Genomic DNA, 24,226 nt, shown 5'->3' on the forward strand with positions numbered 1-24,226 from the left:
AATATTAATGTCTAAACCTTGAGAGATTTAAAGTTAGCATTCCCAGCCCAGATGTCATTGTTTTTGGGTGTGGGTGCTCTGAACGGTCTCTGAACGGACCCAGCGGCGCTTAACACTAGCCAATGCAGACAGAGCTAGGGACAAAACCGAATCGACAGCCGCTCTGATGTCATCAGCAGCCGAGATGAGTTCCAGAATTGGAATGTCGCTGCTGGATCGTCTGGAAATGAAAACACAGCAGGGTTCGCTCGTGAACAGGTCTCGAAGACTAGATGTCAAAGGCACAGTTCACCCAAAAATTAAAATTCAGATTGTTTACGGTCGTTCCAAATCTGCATGACTCTTTCTTCTGCACAAAAAGAGATTTTGCAGATTTTGCAGAAAGCAAAATGTTACCACTGACTTCCATTGCATGGACAAAAATACCTCCTTTTATGCTTCACAGATGAAGAAAGTCTCACAGGTTTGAAACAACATAAGGGTTAGTAAACTGGCAATTTTTATTTTTAGGTGAACTATACTTTCAGGATCGCGATTAATGAATGTACATTCACTGAGAAACAAAGAACAACGGATAGCCAGCAAATCCTGAAACGACTTGGGAAAACTACACAGACATGAATCATTCGTTCTGACTACTGCTGGATCTTTTTGTTGGGTTACCTCGGGTCATAGGTTAGAAAGTGCGCCTCATTTCCTACAAACACCCACATGATACACAAAAGTGCATCCGTAAACAACAGTACACCTGATCTGGGGGGTTTCAGATCAGTGGGAATGAGATTCCAGCCCTTCAGGACAGCAGAGCTGAGACGCCGTTTGGGACGAATTACTGTCTACGTGCGTGTAAACATGTGTGGAGGCAATCTGGTGTTGGTCTACGACTGAGGCACAGTGAGAACGAGAGGTTTTGCATGGATGTGAACGTTAGCGGAAAACAAAATTCGGAACAAAAATCTGTCAGCACCAATAATATTCAGGGTGTAGTCGACCACACACGACAGGAGCGAATTCAGAATCTGGAGATCTTTTACTGCAAGGTCATTTTGACAAAAAAAAAAAACCACAGACGGTTAGGTTTTTTTTCTTTATCTTTCATTCATTGTTTTTTTTTTTTCTTCAGTACAGCAAGCACAGTTATAGCGAAGGTCATGCCTTCACGAAAAAGTTTGGCACACTCGGTCAGGACCAACAAAATCACATGATTCATCACATTTTAGAGGAACTGCAGCAAAGCCATTTGAACTCAAACTACTGAAATGCAGATCACAAAAACAAACATACAAAAAACAAAAATGAAACCTAATACAAAGAGGACGGATATTTTTCACTGAAGTGTTAGTTAGGGTCACCATCCACAGGAACACAGGAAGAGAGCCAGCGGAACACAACAAGAAACTGAAACTCAATCCCTTGGATCCAGAACTCAAAACCGGATTGGGATTCAGTGAGTTGGAACATGGTGACTCTTCAGACTAGAATGGCTGTTCCACACCCACCCCAGTGCATTCTGGGCCTGAATGGTTATCTGCACTCGTAGTGATTATGTAAACACGAGCAAACATTGAACAATGCAGCCTTCTGAGCATCTCCATGCACATTCAAACACTCGGTTTTAGAGGCGCATACAGAACGAGATTGTTGGTGGGAGAACAAGAATGTGACTGAAACGGTGTGAAAACCCGGACGGGAACCAAAGATACAGTGGATTGGGTGTGGAAACACCATTTTCTATAAGTGTAAGCTGAGTGCAAACGATAGCAAACCAATGCAGGCTGTTCACGGGGGCCGGAATATTCAAGAGTGATGGTGAGAGTTAGAAACTGACAGAGGAGGAGAAAGAGACTGTTAAAATGCCAGACGATAGCATAAGGTGGCATGAGGGAGGTAGAGAAACAGAAAGAAAGAACATTTGAATCTAAATCCGACAACAAACCTGAGGACAGACGGTCAAATACAGAAACACACGTACTCGCACACAACAAACGCACATATAAAAGAGGGGATCTGGTTTTGTTTCACATAAACACTCACTGAAATGAACCAGACTCACAGTGTGAAAAGAAAGAGTGCGGTCAGCAGGTGTCTTGATTACTTGAATGATAGCACTGCACTGCATATAAATCACCAGCGGAGGCAGTGGATTACTGCTCTCTGAGAAACAGGGGAGGGGGAGGAGCCAGAGGGATTGATTGACATGCCTAAGAGAGGGTGTAGCCACATTCCTAAATGCATTCAAATAAAACCACCAACGTTAATGGTATAAAAGAAGCTGCGAGTGGTTGTCTGTTTGCATTCGTCTGCGATGTGGGGGTGAGACCTAACTGTCATCTCTAACTAGCCTAAGTGCTGTTGCTATGCCAACCACAATGACGAAATGGGAAGAGAGCGAAAGAGAGTGGAGTTAGAAAAGCCAGACTGGCGTGGAGATCATATTTAAATCCGAGCTGCAGGTCAGCATGATCGTGTGGTAAAGCCATCACGGGAACGAGGGGTGGAAAGCGTCAGGATCCTGAGGAATCCTGGAGGTGGTTCTGGAATGAAAGGCCACTCCTGTCTTTACGAGTCAACATCTGATACAAGAGAAACGATGGGAAAAAGGCTGGGAGAATGTTCTCTATAATTGGTCCTGCTTGCCAAGCTAGACTCATTAAAACCCTGACGCTTGCCCTGTTTAAATGACATGACACATTGATCAGCTGAGGGCTAAAGCACCCTTGTTAGTTTTCGGGGTAAAGTCTGCGATGTGCACGTGTACACATAAAAGAAGCCCGTTGTCCATCTCGGCCAATCAGAAAGTGCCCTGACTCCTCCAGGGGGCGGGGCTTGAGTACATGTCAGTGAGTCTGGCCCAATAAGGGAAAAACAACATAAACAATGGGAGTGTAGGTGGGTGCTCTTGTTTTTGCATGCCAAAGTGGGCAGAGAAAAAAAGCTCTTTCACTTTTGATGACGTATGGTGAATCAAACAAGTGCACCCACTTCAGAACAGAGACTAAAAGGGAACAGAAAAGCCAATCTCACGGTGGATATGCAAACACACGGAGGGGTGTAGAGAGCGAATGAGGTGGTTTTTGGTTTGCGTCTACAAAGAATATTTCAGTGGTATACAATTTTATAGTGCATTAGTTTGGCAGGAATAACGTTAGAGGATAGGGTAGTAAGATTTTAAAGGGTGAAGAGTAAGGTTATTTTGTTATATAATTAAAGACGTTGGTTGAGTAAACACTGCGGTGATAGTTATAAAAAGGATAATACGGCCCTAGCATGCCTTGGTGGCATGCAGTCATATGAAATAGTTAGAAAGGACACAGAAGAACCGGGAATAAATACTACCGGGTTACAACAGAAAGTAAAGTGGTGTGTTCCCTTGGTGTATAAAGTGTGTGCGTGTGTGTGTGTGTGTGTGTGTGTGTGAATTCTGTTGATTGAATGATTGCAGAAATGCAGGTCTAATGTCAGGAATCACCTGGGGTTAAGCGAATTACACTATACACCCCTCCATACACACACAAACACACACACACACATAACACACACACACACACACTCAAACCACTCCCAAACCGCTGACACAGACACGAAGCACATCCACAATGTTTCTCTCCACTCAGTTCTCCTCTTTCTTGGCCTCTTCCTTCTTTTCTTCTGCTTTCTTGTCATCTTTCTTGGCCTCTTCCTTCTCCTCCTTTTTCTCCTCCTTCTTGGCATCGTCCTTCTTCTTGTCTTCCTTCTTCTTTTCATCCTTTTTCTTGTCATCTTTCTTCTTCTCCTCATCTTTCTTGGCTTCCTCTTTCTTCTCCTCTTCCTTCATGGGCTCGGTGGTGAGGATGATTTTACCAATGTTGTTCCTCTCTTGCATCCTACGCATGGCATCACCAACCTGAGCGAGAGAGAGAGAGAGAGAGAGACTGGTGAGGGTGTGGATGAGGAACCGTAGAGAGAGCAGCTTGACTGACCATCTGCTGTGGTAAGAATATCTAACAAGCTGTTGACAGTTGATCTAATACTAAACTTCACGCGCACACAAACACCCTTTATGAGATTCTTCATGTCTCCAATTTACTCTGACTCCAGAGAGTAAGGTGGCAGATGACCTCTAGCTACAAGGCTTTGGATTCACACCAGTGAGAACCATGAATTGCTAAAACAGAATCTTATTGAACAAAAATTTGGAAACGCCCCTGAGTACCAGAAGTCTAGAGGCTCTTTAAAAGGCTGAATATCAGCAAAGTATTGTTCTATATATTGTCCATCACTGTTCTTCAATCACCAGTACTCAAATCTACATAGCAGTATGGCTTGAATAATTTACAAATAACAGTAATTTTATCTTTTTGTTTATATTTTATATAAAAATAAATTCATGGGTAATTACATAAATACTAAAACTTTATGATGTTGTAATTGTCATTGACATTTATTTAACACTTATTTAACCTCTTAACTGTCACTCATATTTTTGAACATAGACTTGAAAGTGCATGATCCAAACCTAAATTTTTATAATTCATGACCGAAAACATTTTGTAACATGATATTGATGCACCATTTACATGGTAATGCAAATTTTTGATTTTAAAATGGGTTTTAAAGGATGAATTCTGAGATTTTATGTTTTCAGTTGATATATACGTTCTGATGATTTCTAAAGTGTGACAGAGAAAAAGGCAACAAAGAAAACTTTTTTTTGGCAAAGGTCAGAACTCCTATAATGTAGGTTTCTGAGGTGCACTCTTGTCATAAATTAATTATTACTTTTCCTACATAATTTTTAACAAAAAAGATTGGTAAAATATCTATTTAGGAGTCTTCGACCTTTCCAATGATATATAGTTTCTCATGATTAGGATTTTATTGTAATATAGTGAAGTAAAGGTAGGCGTCCCACCGAGGGGATGGGTGAGTTAATTTGACAAATAATTTTAGGTTTATATTTTATATTCTAAAAATTGATTATTCTCTCTCTCTCTCTGTCCATCTACCCACACACACACACACACACAAACACACTATTTGTTTAATTAGTTAAGCAACTACAGTTTGATGTCAATAAAGTCAGTATATCCAACGATCAATCATATAATGCTATGAAGATGAATGTGTGTTCTTCCTCTTCTGATGTTCAGTATATCAGCTAGTCTCTGGTAGGTCCACCTGTCTCCCGCTCTGTATTCCCCCCAGTTCACCGCTCCACCAGCCTCTAACAACCAGCACCACAGCAACGGCGAGCCATCGCATAGCAACAGGGAAAAGCAGCCTGGCCCTGACGATTGACTCGTGGAAGAGAATGAGACGGGAAATGAGAGCGAAGGGAGTGCAGGGAGATCAACATACACAGAGCGCTTCAAACAGCTCTTCTTCTCATCAGCTCAAGTCTTGAGAAATATTCGCTTCGGTTGAATGCGAGAGCACTTCATAATTCCTTTTACGAATTTTCAATAACACCAAAGTCTGACGAGGCTGATAAAAGCCTGGATTGTCATAAAAGCATCAGCTCGCAGTCGCACTCACTTACTGTAAGCAGGAAGAGAGACGTCTCCATAGCAACAGGAGAGATAAGAAAGGAGAAGAAACAATAGGGAAAGATGGATGAAAGAACAAGTGAGGAACGAGGCAAGAACGATTGATCAAATGGTGGAAGGAGGACGAGGCATGGGTGGTGGTTGAGGTGACACCCTCGCATACATTTAATCTTCCCGTCATAAATACACTTCCAGATATAATTATACTCTTTTCCCCAAAACACATCAGCGCTCGTTGGACGCTCATTCATTCACCTGTTCTAGGTGGTAGGTGGAGTCGATTCGGGGCTTGATCTTGCCCTGTCTGTACAGGTCCATGATTGCTGCCATGGCCTGAGCGATCAGCTCTGTCTCAGAGTCCAGGTACCCCAGGTGAAATCCACACACCGAGCGGTTTCCCTGGATCAGGCTCAGGGTGTGTACGGAGAACTGCTGGTACCAGGTCTTAGCCACCACAAACAGGTTCTTCTTCTGACCCGCCAACATGTTAGCGGCACCTGCAGTGTGCAAACACAAACATCAAGCTGACACAAAACATGACACATGGACATACATTAGTGCATTGACATCAGGATTTTGGATATTACTATGATTTATGGGATGGGAAGAATGACTGAAATGTTATTAAAGCAAAGTAATTTTCTAACACATTAAGAGAAAATATTATAATACAGACATAAACACACACAGTATGAGCCCACTGAGTTTTAATGTAACCCCTGTGGCGTGCGGTGAGATTGATGGGGGGGGGGGGGGTAACTGAGAATGAATGGGAGAAAGTTACGAGAGAGGAGGCAATGCCTCCATTGCGATATGATTGTGATTGGTTCATGCAATTAATCCCACCTCTTGTGATCGTGTGTGTTCGCAAATCAGTCTGAATGATCAATATAAACGGATTTAATGGACGGACTAATTAAAAAATAAAAATAAGTAAACAACTCACATACTTCGATATAACCACTTTGTTAGGTCTACATATGACTTGAAACAGCCCAAAAACTTGGGAGTTTTTAGTGAGCAATCAACTTAAATCTCTTATTGGTCTGTGACCAACAGACCAATATTTACAGCGTTTTGATGACTGATGACCCAAAAATTTCAAAAATTGTTACAAGTTAACTGTTAAAAAGAATAGCTGAACACAAGTTCAACAATAAAATATATTGTACAAGTTGTTGTTGCCTTGAGTCATTTTGAATTTAAAATGCTTTAAAACACTAATTTTAAGAGATTCATGCTTGGCTTTAATAACCAGAATATTGATTACACTAAAATGTAAAAATATAAAATAGTATGGTTTTTTTTCTTTTTCCTGATAGTGTAAGTAAAGTTTGTTTAAACAAGAAAATGTGACAATGACATGAATTTGTAATATGCATACGTTTTTTTGTTCCCACTTTTATTCAGCAAGAATGAATTGATTGAAAGTGACAGTAAAAACATTTAAAATGTTAAAAAAGATTTCCAATCCAAATGAATGCTGCTCTTTTGAACTTTCAAGGATCGAGAAAAACGTGGTTTCTACTAAAATGTTTTTGTAAACTGCTTTCACCACTTATAATAAAAAGATGAAATGTACCTTGATCATCAAATCAACATATTAGGATGATTTCTGAATGGTCAAGGGAAAAAAAAAATATTTATAGCAAAAGAAAAAGTTTCTTAGGCATAAGTCTCCTAATAAGTTCAAAACTTTTCTTTAATAGCTACACTAGTAAACAAACCCAAGCATTTTAGCACCAATTAATAGCAAGTTATTCCTTGTGCACATCCTTTTTTTTTGTTTTTGTATTTTTCCATGCGTCTTCACTGCCCTCACGTGTAAATAAAGTAAAACATAAGGCAGAATAAACAGTTTCATAAACACATTTCTACCATCATACCACCCATTCCTACATCCTATAGCATGTAAAAATGTCTCTGTCTGTGTGTGTGAGGCATCTGAACTGTGAGCATGTTCCTCGAGCATGAATAGGTGTTTGTGTGAGTTTTCTGCATGTAAAATGTGTGTGCGGTTGACCGACGGGTGAATTACTGCTTAATGGCTCCCACAGTGAGCGTTCTTCATTTACAGAGGAATGACATGCCTCTCTGGCCCTCCTTCTCACTCTCGTTCTCTCGTTTCCAACACTGCACTCTTTGAACCATCTTCATTCGCTCACTGTCCGCACATCCCCTCGCGTCGCTTCCCATGTCTGTCACTCCCTCGCTTGTTTTCTCCCTCTTGTTTAGTGTCTCTCCACACGATTATCCCCTTCATTTCGCACGTCTTCTCTTTCATTCTCTAGGTTCACTTCAAAGGTGGCTTATTAACATGCAATAATATAAAAAACCCACATATTGGGATGAAAAAAGGACATTAGAGTAAATTACACTCCATCATACCATTAGCGAGGGGGAAATGTACACATAAAGCAATGACAACCCTCTCTGTCTCCTCTCTCACACACACACACACACACACACACACACATTCACACAAAGCGAGCTCTGAGTTGGCCTGTGATTTGGACCTGACCCAGTCTGCTACATTCGGACACATTCTGGGTCCTGTGTCAGATAGAGGAGTCATTGTTCTGATGAAGCAGGATAGAGGAAGAGAGCAAGCGAGAGAAAGAGATGGCGGGACAAAAGACAGTTGTGTGGGACTTCAGGACGCCATGTTGTTGAAGGGGTCTTGTTCCGGGTATTGTGTTTCTGAAGTTGATTTACTGTAATACGTCACTGTAAAGCTATTCAGATTTGTCTGCTGGGCTTTACTCAATTTAACCAGTAAGCCCTACAGATAGAAACTGTAGCATTTGGTCGAGGTGACATGGAAACACATAACGAGAAGAGTGTCCGCGAGCTCACCGTAGCTGATGAGCTTCCCCATTGGTTTCAGAAGGTTGTAGCCCTTATTGGTGTCAGAGCCTCCCAGAGGATCCAGAACAATATCCAAGCCTAAACACACAGGAAGAAAGACACAGATATATCATGTTCTTCTTGCATTAATTCATATACGCTGCATCTATAAAAATAACTGTTTGTCTGATTAACAGAAGTCTTCAAAAGAGTGCATCGCTTTTCTGTTTTAATATAGCTGTGTGTGAATAATAAGCAAATCGTTTTTTTTTTTTCAAATAAATAGTTTAACTGAGCATGAGAGACTTTTCAAAATCTTTTTTTTTTCTTTTTTTAACTGACCCTAATATATTTTTCCCATTTATGAAAGAATCTTTATTTTATAAGAATGTTTATTTGATCATTTTGATGTTTTCAGCAATGCACGTCGATTGTGCTGTTTTAGCGGTTAGATAATTTGCACTGTAAAATAATTAAAAGCTCGATTGCAACAGCAAGTTTAGCACATCAATGTATTGCTGAAGTTCCTTCAACAGTTCTTTGTGTGTTAACACTGCTCTCGTGTTGACCCGAGTCTGGGTTTCTACATTTCAAAGACTGTTATGGTCAGAGGAGTACATCAAATAAAATGTTCGGTCATGGAAAAGAGCCAAACAAAAAAGAAAGAATTTGTTTTGTACATGTTTGTGATAAGATAAGAGAGTAAACAATGTTTTATCGGACACAGTGTTAAGGGTTACAGCTGACACACACACACACACACACACACACTAAAACCTCAATAGACACAACCCAAAAAAATAGTAATGTGAAAGGCAGAGTTTAATATACACAAACAGTCTGCTAACAGCAAAGCCTTATTAAAAGACTTATGCAGGATTTCCATTCTGGCTCTATATTCACAAGGCTATTTGTGCACATAGCACCCAAAGTAAAAACGACAAACTGAAACCATTTACATAGATTTGTGGTGATTAGTCAGTGAGGAAATGTGCTGCATTAAAAATGATGTTTGATTATTAACATATGGTCTTAAAACAAGAGTATTAACCACAGATACACTACTGTTCAAATTGTAGGTAAGGCTTATTAATGAAAGTAGTATTTTATGCTCAGTAAGGCTTCATTTATTGGATCAGAAATGTAGTAAGAACTGTAATATTGTGATATGTCACTACAATTTAAATAACAGGTTTTAATTTCAGTATATTCTAAAATGTAATTTATCCCATTCATGCAAAGCTGAATTTTCAGCATCATTACTTCAGTCTTCCTTTAGAAATCATTATAATATTCTGATTTGGTGAAGAAACATTTCTTCTTATTATCGATGTTAAAAAACAGCTATGCTGCTTATTACTTTTGTGGAAACATTTTTCCAGGATTCTCTGATCAATAAAAAAAGCTCAAGACAGATATCTTCGTGGTCACTCTGATCAATTTAATTTGTCTTTACTAAATTCAAAAAAATCCTGTCCCCAAACTCCTGAATGGTAGATTATGAGTGAGCGCTCACCTTTGGGGCTGATTTTACGGATCTCCTCCACATAGTCACGTGTCCTGTAGTCAATGGGGTGCGTGACTCCGCCCTGGCTGATGACCTCATGCTTGCTGGCAGAGGCGGTGCCAAACACGGTGACATCATTCACCGTTTTACACAACTGAGTGGCAGCGATGCCCACCCCACCTAGAGAGGAAACAAAACTAATTATGAAACGAGAAGAGCCTTGAACACAATGCATTTTCAGCATTTTCCATCTCAAAACAAGAACAGAACCACGCAAGCAAAGGGTACTACAGGACAAATCTCAGTGCTGCCATATGACCTTAAAGATGAGCACCCACCCACACATGAACAAACATATGAACCTTTGTAGCAGGGCCATTATCCTGGTTTAACTTGCAAAGGCAAATAACGATCAATTTATTAATGGATTTTCTAATGTCTTTCTTCTGTTGAGGATCACAAATTAAACAGAGAAACTCAGGCTCATGAACATGAAAGCTTAATGGTTTTAAACACGGTGGTTTATGGGGAAAGTTTCATGAGAACGGTTGACTGCGTACACGGTCTGCTACCGTTACTACTGACAAACAGCAACAGCAAACATCCAAGTCATTTCAAAGCATAGTATTTTTAGTGCCAAGCTTTAACCTCAAGACTGAGAGAGGCTCCAGGACAGCAGGTCACCAATCACGAGCTCTGTCTGAGGGCTAACGTCTTAAAGATGCCATTTACATCAGACATAGATTGTGAGCAGATCCATTTAATCTCAATTTTTACTGCGTGTCTTGCGTGTGTGTTTCAAAGAGAGAGGCAGAGCAGTGTGTTAAAAGGTCACTAGTGCATGAACCTACAAAGGGTAAAGCTTATCTAATGACAAAATTAATAGAGCACACATTCAGTGATATTTATAAATGTGATCAAGTGCTCTGGGCTTTGGATTGTGAGAAATGGTGCTTGCAAACACACACACACACTTTTTCTGGCCCTTACGATGAATAGGATACATAATTAGTGCCCGATAATCTAAAAAATTAAAACCAATTTTCTATTTAAAAAAAATAAAATAAAACACCAGAATGAGTAACAGCATGCAAAAATTGTAAATAATAAAAATTAAAAATCAATTAAATAAAAGGTAATAAAATAATATATAAATCCCTAACTCAGTAGTGGCTACCTAGTTCGTAAAAGTCTTGATAAACTTATTTGTGCAATAACACTAATAGCAATTGCATGGTTGAGGTTGACTCGACAATTTGTGTAAAAATTTATCTTTTCTTTCCACTATGCTGTAGAAAGGTAGATTGTTAGTGTATAAAGCCATGTACATACTGCAAGTTAATGAGCTTTTACTCGGCCAGAGTGAATCAGATGAGTCCCTGTAGTGCTCATATACAGTATCTTCTTCTGTCCCATCCCTTCATTAAACTGGCCCTCTCCTCCTCTCCCTCATTCACTCGCTAGTGAATGAAGTTTGTGTTGCCATGGTGACTCAGGATGAGTTGCTTTCTCTGAAAGCAGCGGGGCCGCCATTTTCTCTGTCAGAGAAACACGTCTCTTTCACATCATGCTTTTAACCTGCTGTCTCTCCCGTCTCGCCTCCTGGACCTCGTGTGGGGCGTGCGGTGCCAGGCTGCCCCATGACCACTGAGCTCCGATCACAAGACCTGTGAGAGAGCAGCCAAGAGATCCCCTGAACCTCACACACACACACACAAAATCAACCTCTTTCGTGTGTTCTCATATCTGCTAATCTCCAAAAATATGTGCACTTTACTCTCCCTCACTCGGTCTCGAGCATTCGCCAACTCTTGTGTGTGAATTTTACTATTTCTGCACAGTTAGGAAAGACACACTAGGCTCAGGCCATGGGAAATTACATCGGACCCAAGGTCTAATAACTGGGGTGTGTGTGTGATAGATAGATTATTATTAAATGCAAGGCTGCATTTAATTACATTTTATATTTCAAATTAATATAATAAATATAATTCAAATAATAATAAGAACATTTGTAAATAATGTTTTTTCCCCCTAACAGTAATATGTTAGCCATATTAATTGTGTTAACAAAACATCAGTGGTAAGGACGCGTCTTTCTTTTATTTAATGTTAAAAAAAAAACTCCTCCTTCACTGGTCTATTATTGTGTTTATTACAGATAAACCTGCCTCTAAATAGCATGCTAAATCAATAACTAGTTTTTCGCTTCAGGAGGTCTCTTTCTGTCCAAGTGGGCAGTTCTTGGCAGAATAAGCTGCAGTGAGGACCAGACCATATGTCGCTTAGTCAAAGGTCTGGCTATAAGTGAGGCTTCTTTCTCAGGCAGCACTGTAATTGAAAAGTAATCGAAACAAAGTGTTTCTGAATAAAATAGAAGTGCACTGATCAAACTGACTCCGGGCTTGTGGAGAGCAAGAGAAGAATGAATCCGTAGCTACATAAGCAGATTCTCCCGTTTAATTCCATTTGTTGCGCTTCGGATCGTGTGGCATTTTTATTTAAGAAAATTAAGTGCAATGTTCATCTAATCAGGTCGGTTTACCCGAGGGCATACGAGGGTGAAACACACGCACAGTGAACTCTTTATGCTTCCTTCTATCCACACATTCAAACACACACAGAGTCTTGGCAGCCAACAGTCTCGGCCACAACAATATCACGCTCCCAGTATCACCCTCCTCTAGCGAGAGTGAATTTTCCCCCAAAACACTGAGGAATTCTGCAGATTCCCAACATACGAGCACTCGGCCCACACCCTCAGTGCAAACAGAGGACACACACACACACACACACACACACACACAGAGAGAAAGAGAGAGAGAGCGACTTGTTTCACTGCGAGCTGCAAAGTGGAGGATGTAAATTTGTGCTAACCTATAAACAGCTTCTCGTGTCTGATTCTTATGGTTCATTCATTCAGAACGGATCTCAAATCGACTCTAAAAGGCAAAGGTCCAGCAAACCAAATAAAACTGCTAGAGACTAGTCAGTCGAATTCAAGTGAGTCACACACACCAATCAGACAGATAATGTTGTACTATTTGTCATGAGGCACGGTCACAATGAAGAGGCTGTAGTCTGCTCGGATTTGTTCTAGCTGCTTATAAAAGCAGCAATAAACTCCTAGATCACATTTCCACATGTCCAACCTTACAGGGGAGTGAGCTTATGCTCACCAACTGGAAGGCTAGAGATGTAATGTAAAGGAACATTTCACACAAAATTAAAGTGTCAATTATGACACATCAAGTTTAAAATGTAAAAGTGCAAATAAAACTTGCAACTTGCAACAACTGTGCAACGTTGTCACTGTCAACTAAAACTAGATCTGTTATATTAAATAAAATGCATAAATTCAATGAAATAAAATAAAGAAAAATGAATATCTAAAATTTGAATAAAAAAAATTGAAAATATAAAAATAAAAGCCAATTCAAAACATCAATAACGCTGCGGCTGAGGGGAAGAATTTCTGTGGTTGTATTTTTCCCCTCACAAAAATCTTTTGCATGCCTTTAAAAAGTCATACTTTGTCTAGTATGGAAAACTTTGTCAAAGTCATGCAGTCTACTTTGACCTTTGTGTGTGTGTGTGCTCCATACAAGAAACCAAAGTCTGAAATGACATGAGAGTGAATAAATTAAAGAAATTCATTTTTGGATTAACTAATCTTTAGAAAAATGACAGGGGAAGGGGACAGTAAAAGATCATTAGAATTTCCTGGATGTTGAAATTCTTAAATGCTGTTTTTGGTTCTAGTGTAATGTTTGTTTTATTTTACAAGCGAAGCGCCCATTGACATCCATGGCTTTCCTTTAAGGCTTTCCAGACACAACAGTCTATTATAACAAGTAGGCAGTTCTTCACTCTTTAAACGTTTACACTACAAATGCACTATAGTCATACGCACTTTCAAATACCTTTGATTGATCCAGTCACAAAACATTTTGGACTGTGTTTACACCCGTGTTGATCAATGTCTGTTTGTGATCAGATACTTTCATGCAGCCTTAAAGCCAGACAGATTCAGTTCCCTTGCACTGCTGCTGAATGGAAATGAGTGACAAGCATCAACTAATGACTAAAACTTTATTTTGAGGTAAAATACATTAGCCTAAAATCATGCAGCATGCTCCATATGAAGGTGCAGTGCCATTCCTCACGCTCAGTGAAACGGAGGAAACATTTCCATTTTTACAGCGAATTCAAAAAACATCCTGTCCACTGAGATACCAAGGGCTTCCTGAGCACACACACACACACACACGCTCACACTTGAGCATTCACAGACACACGCTCAAACAATCTCAAGAACAAGAAAACATACAAGCTGAAACAATGGCCGATGGACAGAATTGCGAGAAACATGATGCGCTGCATAACTACACACTACTCATCTGTGATTGACACCCCATTCCAGAAATGACAGACCAGAGACCTCTATTTATTATGAGGGTTTTGGTTTGATTTCTCTGCAAATATTTGTGACTACAACTAAGTTCTGTCTTAAAACATCCCCTCTTTTCTCTTTTAGGGTGTGGTGGCGGTTCAAGGAGACGTTTTCCAGATTGTTTGAGAATTCTGGTTTCTGCAACACTCCAGTTTGGACGAGAGTGTTTCCTTCCAGCCTGAGCCAAAGCTTCATCCACACCCACACTGTCTGATGCATATGTCCATAAGCATTCACAGGGGATATCAGACGCGTATCAGACCCCAGAGAGGGAATATGAGAATATTTCAGTCCGTTCGTTGGGCCTCATTCATGAAACACAAGCAGAATTGATTCCAGTGTATATCATTCGCAAATCCATTCTTACGTGAACTGTCATACAAAATTGAATGCTGCAATTCAAGAATGGTTTTCATTCAAGATTTACACAAATACGCACGGTTTGTGTGTGTGTTTTTTTTGTGCTCGTTTTATACTCATCCAAATACTGGAGGAGTATTTCAAGATATCAATGATAATACAAACACATGACCACAAACAAGAGTAACATTAGTTCACTACGAGTGCACTGAAACCAATAAAACATGGAAACCATCTCCTATGCTTTTTAAATGATGTGTCTGACTTCCCAAGCAGCTAAACCGAAGTCCTCCAGGCACTTCTCAGAAAAAGTTAATCAGCTAATGTAAAAGTGCTGCATACAAAACACCGCAATACCTCCGCCAGGTTATTTCATCACTTTGAAACTGAAAAACAAAATGGCTTTGTAAAAACTGGCTCCTAGAACTTGAAAGTCCCTTTCAGGGCTTGGGAGTCTCCATTAAATACATTTTTTATTAGAGAAACAATCTAGCAATTACTAGCTACAATTTTTGTCATGTAACTTGGAATCAGTAACAGACTACAAACTTCAAATTAATCTACCCAGCTCTGTAGGTAACATCAAGCCAAACGTTGTAAGCCAAAATAACAATTTTGTGTGTTTTTTTTTTACCAGTAGTTTGTGCTGTGACCATGGGGTGCTTGGCTCTAATTACACTTGCAATCAATGGCTTTAACTGTTGTCTTACAATGAATCTCTTTAGCTTGTTTAAACAATACCAAACATAAATATTTAGACCTCAGTTACTTCAATTATGTACAATGTTTGCCATTTTTCATTTTTGAAACACTTGAATTGGATGAATTTGAATTGGCTGTATGGTTTCTGAGCAGTGCTGTCAGGCAGGAAACGGCTGTGTGTTAGACCTACTTTTCATTTTGATGTTGGCAGTTTAAATGCTGGTATTTCACGAGTATGTGGAGGGCGTACCATACCAGAGCAGTTTGTTCAAAGTTCACAGATTTTGTCAGCAAATTTGATGCACTTAGCTACTCCCCTCAGTCTGACTCCAGCTATTTCAATAGCTTCCCCAACATTTTCTACCAGAGGCAGATGTGATATCATGGTTTAAAACAGTGGGTTTTTTTCATATTGATACCACAAAAAGGGTTTATCAGCCTGAAACTGTGTTTTCCATCACTTTGGCTATTAAATATAATTAAAAAGACCCTCATTAATAAAAAATGCATGCTTAAAAACCCAACACCACAAGGTACTCATAGACTTAATCATCAATACACACACGTTCTAAAAACCACACACACACATACACCATTCTATTCCGACTGGAAAACCCTTCATCACTATTAAAATTGCATAATTAAATTAATTGTATAAATCACAGTTTAACCAAATAACTATCATCCCAATATCTGTCAGTTTTTTAATACAGCCAGAGCACGGTCTTCACTGTGAGCAGAACACTGCCTAAATGTTTTGAAACTAAACAGCTGCCAAGGGACTCGCTCATATGAATTTACTGATAAGAGGTTTGTTTGACACCTACAGGAATATCCTCGGAGAAGAAACAAACTATTCAATCCTGCACCTGCACTTACAGTGTCTCCCAAAGTTCACTATTTAGAGAGCATGGTTTCCCAACACACCCCCACACATGTGTACACCTGCAGAGAGAGAGAGAGAAATCCCTTCGGGGCTACACTTGGAAATAGTTAATTGCCACAAGGGACTCACTGATCCACTCCCACGAATGATGATGGGAGCACATCAGTAAAATGTAAACCACTGCTGTACTCCCTTGCCGCTGTAAAAAGCCCCAGGGCTCCCTTTTGGCCAGCTGCAAGAACCGTGTACACACACACACACACACAAACACTTACGCACACCTGCACATGATGGATGTGTGCATTGTGCTGCAGCTAATGACAATATAACTGAATTAGGCTGCATGTAATCCCGGTTATGAAGCCTGTTATACATTTGCATGATCTCCCCAGTGCACACACACACACACTTACCTGCAGCCATATGGATGAGCACGCTCTGGTTCGGACGCAGGTGCCCAAAGTCGAAGAGCATCAAGTAGGCGGTGATGTAATTGACAGGAAGTGCCGCCGCCTCCTCAAAGCTCATGCCCTCTGGCATCAGGAAGGTGTGTGTGGTCGCCACCACTACTACTTCCTGCCACATACCGCTCCGGTTCAGAACCAGGACCTTATCACCCACCTACAGACAAGAAAACAGAAACAGTCAAAGAACGTTTGGACAACAGCCCTGGAATGTTTCAGCAACAATATGCCTTTCAGTGTTTCAAGCCACAGTCACCATAGCAGTGCTGCAACAATACGGAATACGTCAATAAACATTAAGAGTGTATTCGAGAAGATGTGATAATGCTCAGAGGAGCTGTATAGTTATTTGTTCATTTGCTGTTTTGCGAAGTATTGGAGTTTAAAAAAAAAAAAAAATTATTGGCATGACAATTGTCCAGCTGCACAGATCTGGGAGATCTTGTGTATGTTTTGTTGTCATTACCCTTCAAAACAGTTAGCATACCTCAACAAAATATTTGAACTTGTACAGTTGGCCAGCTGGACTGTTTTGTAAATCTTTGTCTTGGAGCAGATAAATGTGCTCAATTTAGACTTGTTCAATAATATCATTTGCAACTGAAAATCCTTCCGATACCTTGGTGACCCCCCCCCAACCACACAGACACACACACACACAGGAAAACTCATTGAGCAGACTTCCACTACTTCCTTTGGAATGAAGAAAGATAAGGAATGCAAACACACATTTGTAGCACAACCCACCAGTGAGTTTGTGCAGTTGAAATTAAGCTAGTGGTTTGTTGCATAATCAAAACTATATATATGACAAGGCATAATCGAATATTTTGTGAAATGGAAATTCACTATTTCCTGCATGCTACTAGGATCGAATCATCCATGCTCGTTACTTTTTTTTAATGAGCTTGTTATTTTTAAATCAAAATTGACTTTCAAAACTTAATTTCCCAGTGAAAGGATAGATTTCTTTCTGGTTGAGTATATGCTGGACTTCTCCAATCAAACAAGCATTCAGACCAGCCTCCATCCAATCAACAACCAATAGATAGAACCAAATCCTCATCCTATTTTTTTTTTTCCTTTTTCAATAAACAGTTGCAGTTCAGAAGAAAAGGTCTGGTGCTTATTCCATTACCTCACAATTTTAAGGTGTACCCATGTCAGACAAAGCCAAGCTACAGTTGTGTTATATAGGTCTGTTAGTCTGACTTCACAAAAACCTGACCAGTACTATTTTAACTGGACTTATGCATTTACATGGCATTTTATTGTCAATTTCTCTAGTCCAACTTTTACTCCAGTATTATTTTGGACCCCATTGCCTTTGACTGTATTGGAAAAAAATAGCCGAAACATTCTTCAAAATATCTTTGTGTTCCACAGAAGAAAATGACCGGTTAGGAACTACATGAAGCAGAGTAAAATTATGATTTTCATTTTTGGGTGAACTATCCCTTTAAATGCAGTACGCGCAATAGGTGGTAGCACTAATAACCCTCTAAGGGAATTGCACGGTCTAATATCTGCACCACTAATGGCCTATGTTTTCAAATCAATGGTTGAGCCAGTGTTGTTAAATCCAACCCAGTCAAGCTGCTTAAAAAAAAAAAAAAAAAAAAAAAACCCTTGCCATTCTGTTTGATGTCACTGGCGCCAACAAACGGCACACTTCACCTTTAAGCGGTTTACAAAATTCATAAAAGCAGTGACACTTACTGGTCCGACCTTTGTAACATGCACAAAAACACTCGACACTTATGTCCTGTCCACCACTTGTGTATTTTCTCAATCACTGGCATCACAAACATCCCACTTCCTCCACCACTCTTTCTCCGTCTATCACTCCTTTTCATCTCTCATCTCCCCCTCTACCTCAGTCTTTCTTTCTTTATTTCTAAAGATCAGTTCCTCTCATCGGGGGGCAGGCGATCCTTCAGCCTCAATGAGCTTGAGAGAAGACAACACACATACACACTGCAGAAAAACCAACTCTCTCCGAGGACACACAAACTTGCCACAAATGTTCAACAGAGCTTCAGGAACCACACATACACAAGCTTTTCTCAAAAGCAAGATGCAAACACTAATATACCAAGCGCTTCCTTCACAAACAGGAAGACACAGACAGTCTAATAGGCCCAAGGGACGCATGGACATCTTTGTCTATACAGTCCAATTAGAGAGCGGGACTACTCCCAAGCCGATACGTCTGTGCCCCAGTTCATCTCTCCTCACGGTTTGCAGTCTTTCCTGTCTCTCTTTCGTCTCATCTTCCAAGCTTCAGTCTTGCTTTCTGCCATTCCTCTTCTTCTTTCTCCTTTAATTGGACTCTCTGGACATCACAGATCAATGGACACTTAAGTCTCGGCCAGGAACTGTGATCATGACTCACCATACGGGGAAATCAGCCCTCTTCCCCCTCCTTTTTTTCTCTCTCTTTCTTCATCAGACTTGCAAAACAGTCACACTTGTGTCACTAACTCATACTTCGTATTCTGTGCTTGCGCTGAACAAACACACTTTTAAGCTGAGATTGCAAAGATCAAGGCCAACTGAAGGTCTGTCTGTCACTGGCTGTGATCCTCTCCCATGTCTCTCCAGTCTCTTCCTGTCCTGTATGCATGCATGTACACACTTAAACACACATGCTCTCTCACACACAGACTTTGAAGGGTAAAGTGGCTCTCTCTAATGAATTTGGCTCCTAATCTTGTTGCTGTGGAAATAAGCAGAATTTCTGCTCCATAAAGCTTTGCCGTCTCCCAGCATTGATTTTGTTTATTTGTTTATTCTGTTTGTTTGTTTTGTATGTGGCAGCAGTAGCCCTGCGGTTGAGGCTCTGGGCGGCTAACACAAAGGATGGCAGCTCAAAATCCCACGTGGGGCGGAGAGATAGAGATCACAATCCTGTTTTATCACCACTGTGCCTTTGAGCAAGACGCTTAACCCCTGCATCCAGGTGGGGTGCAGTCCATGTAAAAATACACTGTTGCTTTAAAACTAGAAGCATGTATGAAACAGCAACTAATTATGGAGGAACTAATTACTAAATATCTGCTATATTTTAACTAATTACTGAAATATTCCGAGTAGTGATTATCTAATGATTATTTTAATATTAATGAATATGAAAAAAAGCTTATTTTTCACTTGCATGTTTACTGGTCTCCAAGCATTGTAAAGAATTGTTATTTTGCTAAAATAAAATAAAACGTATTGGGAAAAGTTATTTTACTGACATTTCTTGTGATGTGAACATGCTTTACTCTCCTTAAAGTTATTTTAAATAACTATTTTTAAATAGCACAATCATTTTAGAATTACTATTCATGCAGCTTAATGAGCTCACATTAATTGAGAGATTACATGGAATATTTTTAACTTTCCCCCTCATTCAGTTTTTTTTTTCTTCAATTTTTCTTCTCTTCTGGACCTGCAGAGATCCTAACCCTAAGAACTAGAAAAGGCAAGAAAGTGACAAAAATGGTGAGCAGTACAAGACTTAAGATATACAATGTCCCCATTATATATTAATATTACATAAATAATTACACGTTATTCCATTAATAAATTACTTGCCATTCAGCAGCAATGTTACCATCTTTTACTCAGAAATAATAGGTGCTTTTTTTGGAACTTTTTTCCCACATAAAATCTATTTTTATACGTTTAAAACTATGAAAGTATTATGTTGAAAAAAACAAACACTTAAATGTTAAAAAGTTAAAATACACAGTGAGGTACTGTAGTCGCAGTTTGACTTGTCAACTTCATCTATTTATTATTGCTTGCTTTTACGCTGCACCAAATAAAAAATTGGACTTAGAGAGTCATTTTATTCTCATCAGAGTTGTTCATACCCTACAATTGTTAAATTAGGTCACACTGCCATCACAGCACCAGTACGGTTTCCACCTCTGTAACCACTCTCTGCACATTGTGAAACAGTTACCGCTCGTTGTAGTATTGTGACATTACGGCTCAGTAAATGTTTTTATTATTTATTCACATTGAAGCAGCTCTAACATGTTGATCACTCTTATAGTACCACTAACTGATCGAATCTCAGTTTATGCCTAATAAACCCATAACTGTTCCTTTATGGCGCCGTTAAACTGCTCTTAAACGAGAGTATGTGAAAGAGAACGTCAGGTTTCCATATCAAAATCTTATGGTTAAAACGGTTTCTCAATCTGAAATGTCCCTGCTGTTCACTTACTGATATTCACTGCATCGCTGTTTATCATCGACCTGTCAAATCACACACACACACACACACACACAGAGGGAGGGAGAGAGTGAGAGACCGAGAGAGAGAGAGAGGAAATTCCAGGCTGACAATGTGGTCCAGAGGAAGATAATTGTGAACAGATGCAATTTGATCCTCGCAGCAGAACTCTGACGAATATTGTGTGTGGACACAAGCAACAAGTTGCATGAATTATTCATTATAAGAATGCTAATATACACAGAAAGTGGGCACAAGAGAGCGGTTTCAGAATAACATCTGTCAGGTCATGTGAGAGGATGTTAGGGCCTTTAGCATCCACCTCTACAGCGATGTGCGTAGAGACAGCGTCTCCATCTCTTCCTCCAAGAAAAAGTAATTTTCCAGATGCCACAATCAGCAGATTCCTCACCTCACATGCTCACCAAACAATGTCAGCTTTGCCAAGCACTATCAGGTCTCACAGTGTGAGAAGAACCAATTGTTTGCTAGCTGACACAGTAATACAGAGAGAGAGAGGCCGGTGACCTTTTAAATTCAATATCGTGACAGAAGAGGCTGAGGAAGGGCTGGACCATCATCATCCTCCTCTGCATCACCCAGCAGCCAACGCCTAGTGCTCACTCCCTCTCTCCCTCTCAAACTCTTAGGCTTTAATCTGCATTTCACACAATTCTTCAACATCTTACCTCGACTGCTTCTCATTAAGCGTGTTTATTCTCGGTAATACAAATAATATCAAATCCTTTCAACAAACTCTCACACAGAGAGCCGGTGCATGACGTTGCCATGATACGTTGCCATGGAGCCCAGCGCAGCGACCACTAGGCATGACTCATCGATTCGTTCATATGGAGCACATAGAAAGTCAATTAGTCCACGTCATACTAGACGCAGCCGTTTTCTATGGAGCTGAAAAAGTAACCCAAGAATTAGATTTATTGATCTTATTTAATCGTACAGATATCCGCTGGCCAACTGTATCAAATATGGTAATGTTAAGAAATTGTATTGCCGCTATGTCCACAGAAACAGGCGTTGACGTTTATATAAAAGGGAAGAAAATAACGAAGAGGGAGAGAAAAAAAAATCTGGCAGGAATGATGAATGATGTCAGAGTGTATGTCGGTGTCACAATGCGCGAGGCAGATGACAAAGGGCGCGTTCGATTAGCATTTTCCCCCTCTCGCGCCTCGCCCTTTACACTGCGCGTGGAGAGAGTCTTCCACGCGCACACTTGACACCGCTACCGCTCGCAAAGATCGCTAAAAGTCCATTAAACCCGCCAAGAGCAGAATTTCGCTACTTTTTTAAAAAACGTCTGGAATTGAACGCGCGCGTGCGCGGATGCTGCGCGTCTCAGGTGCGACTTCGCGAGCGCGGAGAGAAAGAGGGGCGGTGGTTCATCCACACTGAGACGCGATTAACTCAACGCTTCCAGTATAAGAAACGACGGAAGCTGTGAACGCTGTGTTTGCATAACGGTGTACAAAAAGTAGCATATCTCCAGGCAGTTTGTTACTTTCTACTCGCCGCGTACACAAGCAAAGCTCGCTCTCCCTTGAACGTTTAGCGTTCCGGCCCATTGCTCGGGTCAGCGCGACAAGAGCCACGGTGATTCTGAAAGGACTAAGGAGGCTATCGGTGCCCCTCCCGCTCCTCTTTTGTCTCCGGTGGCGAGTGAATGTGACAGGAGTTTGAGAACGAGTTGTCTCTTTGAATGACTGACATTATTTTTGCACAAAAAGATGAACTGTAAACATTGTGGAAACATTTTCATATCAACAAACGCGTTAAATGTGCAATAAAACAACACTGTAAATGAATAAATGGCTGTATAGTGAACTAAGCGATGAGTTTACTCACTTTTCTGTCAGTCACGTCTTCACCGACAGCCTCGATGATCCCGGAGCACTCCATGCCCGGGGTTACCGGCGGGGACGGGAGCCGGTCGTACAGTCCCTGTCTCGCCATCAGATCGGCGAAGTTCAGCCCGCATATTTTCACGCGGACCATCACCTCGCCGCTTTTGAGAGCTGGCTTCCCCTTCTTCACTTGGAGCTTCACCTTATCATACCCGCCGTAGCCGGTGAGCACCAGAGCCCGGTAGCTGAACGTGTCCTCCTCTGGGGCTTTCTCCGCGGCGGGCGCTGGGGTGGCGGCCTCGGTGGAGGCGCTGCTGGGCGGCGGGTCTGGTTTGCTCTCGGTTTTGGGGGACTCGGCGGGCGTCTTGGTTTCTTGCTGCTGCTTCTGCTCCTCGGCATTTTGCTGCTGGGCGGGTGCGTCTTCGCCGGACATGGTCAGATTTTGAGTCGAGAACTTTTGAGGAGAAAAGACGCGTTTGTTTTCCTGCCTCGAGTTTACTACTGCTTCGCGGTCCACGGTTTTCTCAGCCTTTGCAAAATAGATGCTGGAGCCTGAGAAGGTGAAGGACAAGGAGACAGAGAGAGAGAAAGAAAGGGAGTGGAAGATGCCTCACGACGACTAGTGAGTGACCTGAGGCTCTGACAACTATTGAGAATAAACGAGGCGTGGCGAGCTGCAAAGCCCGGAGAAATGGATTTAAGGGAGGGGGGGGGTGGGGGTAATGGGTTGACGAGTCCAATGAGGGAGTTTGTGTGCTGACAGGCAGCTGTGCTGACTTCAATTTAGTAAATGCAGTAAAGCTGTTTTTACTATACTCAGCTGAAATTCACACAAGAGAATGAGAGGAATTTTGGCTGAGTGTTAAATACACTTTCACAAATTAATATTTTTCTTCTTTAGGAATGTGTGTCGTTATTGTATAAGCAGAAGCCGTTTTTTAATCTATGCTTCATAATATTTCATTTATTGGTTGATTTTAATTAAACTTTAGAATTTTTGTTGTTGTTGTAAAGATCTATCAATAAAATCAAAAATATGAAACATAATAAATTTGGTAACAAAATAATAATAATAATAAAAAATGGTCACTTCATACAACAAAAACTGATTTAGTTTTTGACATTAAAATAAAATAAATAAATAAACAAGCAAAAGCAATCTAATAAGCAAAATCACCCAAGCAAGAGTTCTGTGATTCAGCCGCAGACCAGAGGCTGGATAAGTTAATATTGAGTAATCTTAATTTCATACAACATTTTGTCCAATTAGTTGGTTTATTTATTCTCTGGCAATGTAAAAATAGTCACCAAGAACAATTTAGCTACATGGAGCTCAAATTGAAGTCAAAAGTGTATAATCATATTTTGTTATATTTTAAGACACTA

The 24,226-nt window shown here is 40.4% G+C and overlaps 1 protein-coding gene across 1 annotated transcript; it reads right to left on the reverse strand.

Annotated features, from left to right (window-relative positions):
- Positions 1-1,073: 1,073 nt before the first annotated feature.
- On the reverse strand, positions 1,074-23,507 carry vat1 (vesicle amine transport 1). Its single transcript, XM_059553405.1, has 6 exons — positions 22,842-23,507; positions 16,694-16,901; positions 9,889-10,059; positions 8,382-8,471; positions 5,781-6,022; positions 1,074-3,883 (listed from the first exon to the last, which is right to left on the reverse strand). Exons 1-6 carry the CDS (start codon positions 23,271-23,273, stop codon positions 3,611-3,613), a joined length of 1,416 nt encoding a protein of 471 aa, XP_059409388.1. The 5' UTR covers positions 23,274-23,507; the 3' UTR covers positions 1,074-3,610.
- Between the last annotated feature and the right edge of the window lie 719 nt (positions 23,508-24,226).

Source organism: Carassius carassius, chromosome 1 (assembly GCF_963082965.1).
Source record: "Carassius carassius chromosome 1, fCarCar2.1, whole genome shotgun sequence".
Lineage (NCBI taxonomy): Eukaryota > Metazoa > Chordata > Actinopteri > Cypriniformes > Cyprinidae > Carassius > Carassius carassius.

Excerpts from the sequence above, each read along its gene's own strand:
- vat1 (XM_059553405.1), bottom strand. The coding sequence starts at position 23,273 with ATGTCCGGCGAAGACGCACCCGCCCAGCAGCAAAATGCCGAGGAGCAG. Across the intron at positions 10,060-16,693 it reads GCTCATCCATATGGCTGCAG|GTGGGGTGGGCATCGCTGCC; the intron begins GTAAGTGTGTGT and ends TTTCCTCTCTAG. Across the intron at positions 8,472-9,888 it reads CCGTAAAATCAGCCCCAAAG|GCTTGGATATTGTTCTGGAT; the intron begins GTGAGCGCTCAC and ends CTGTGTGTTTAG.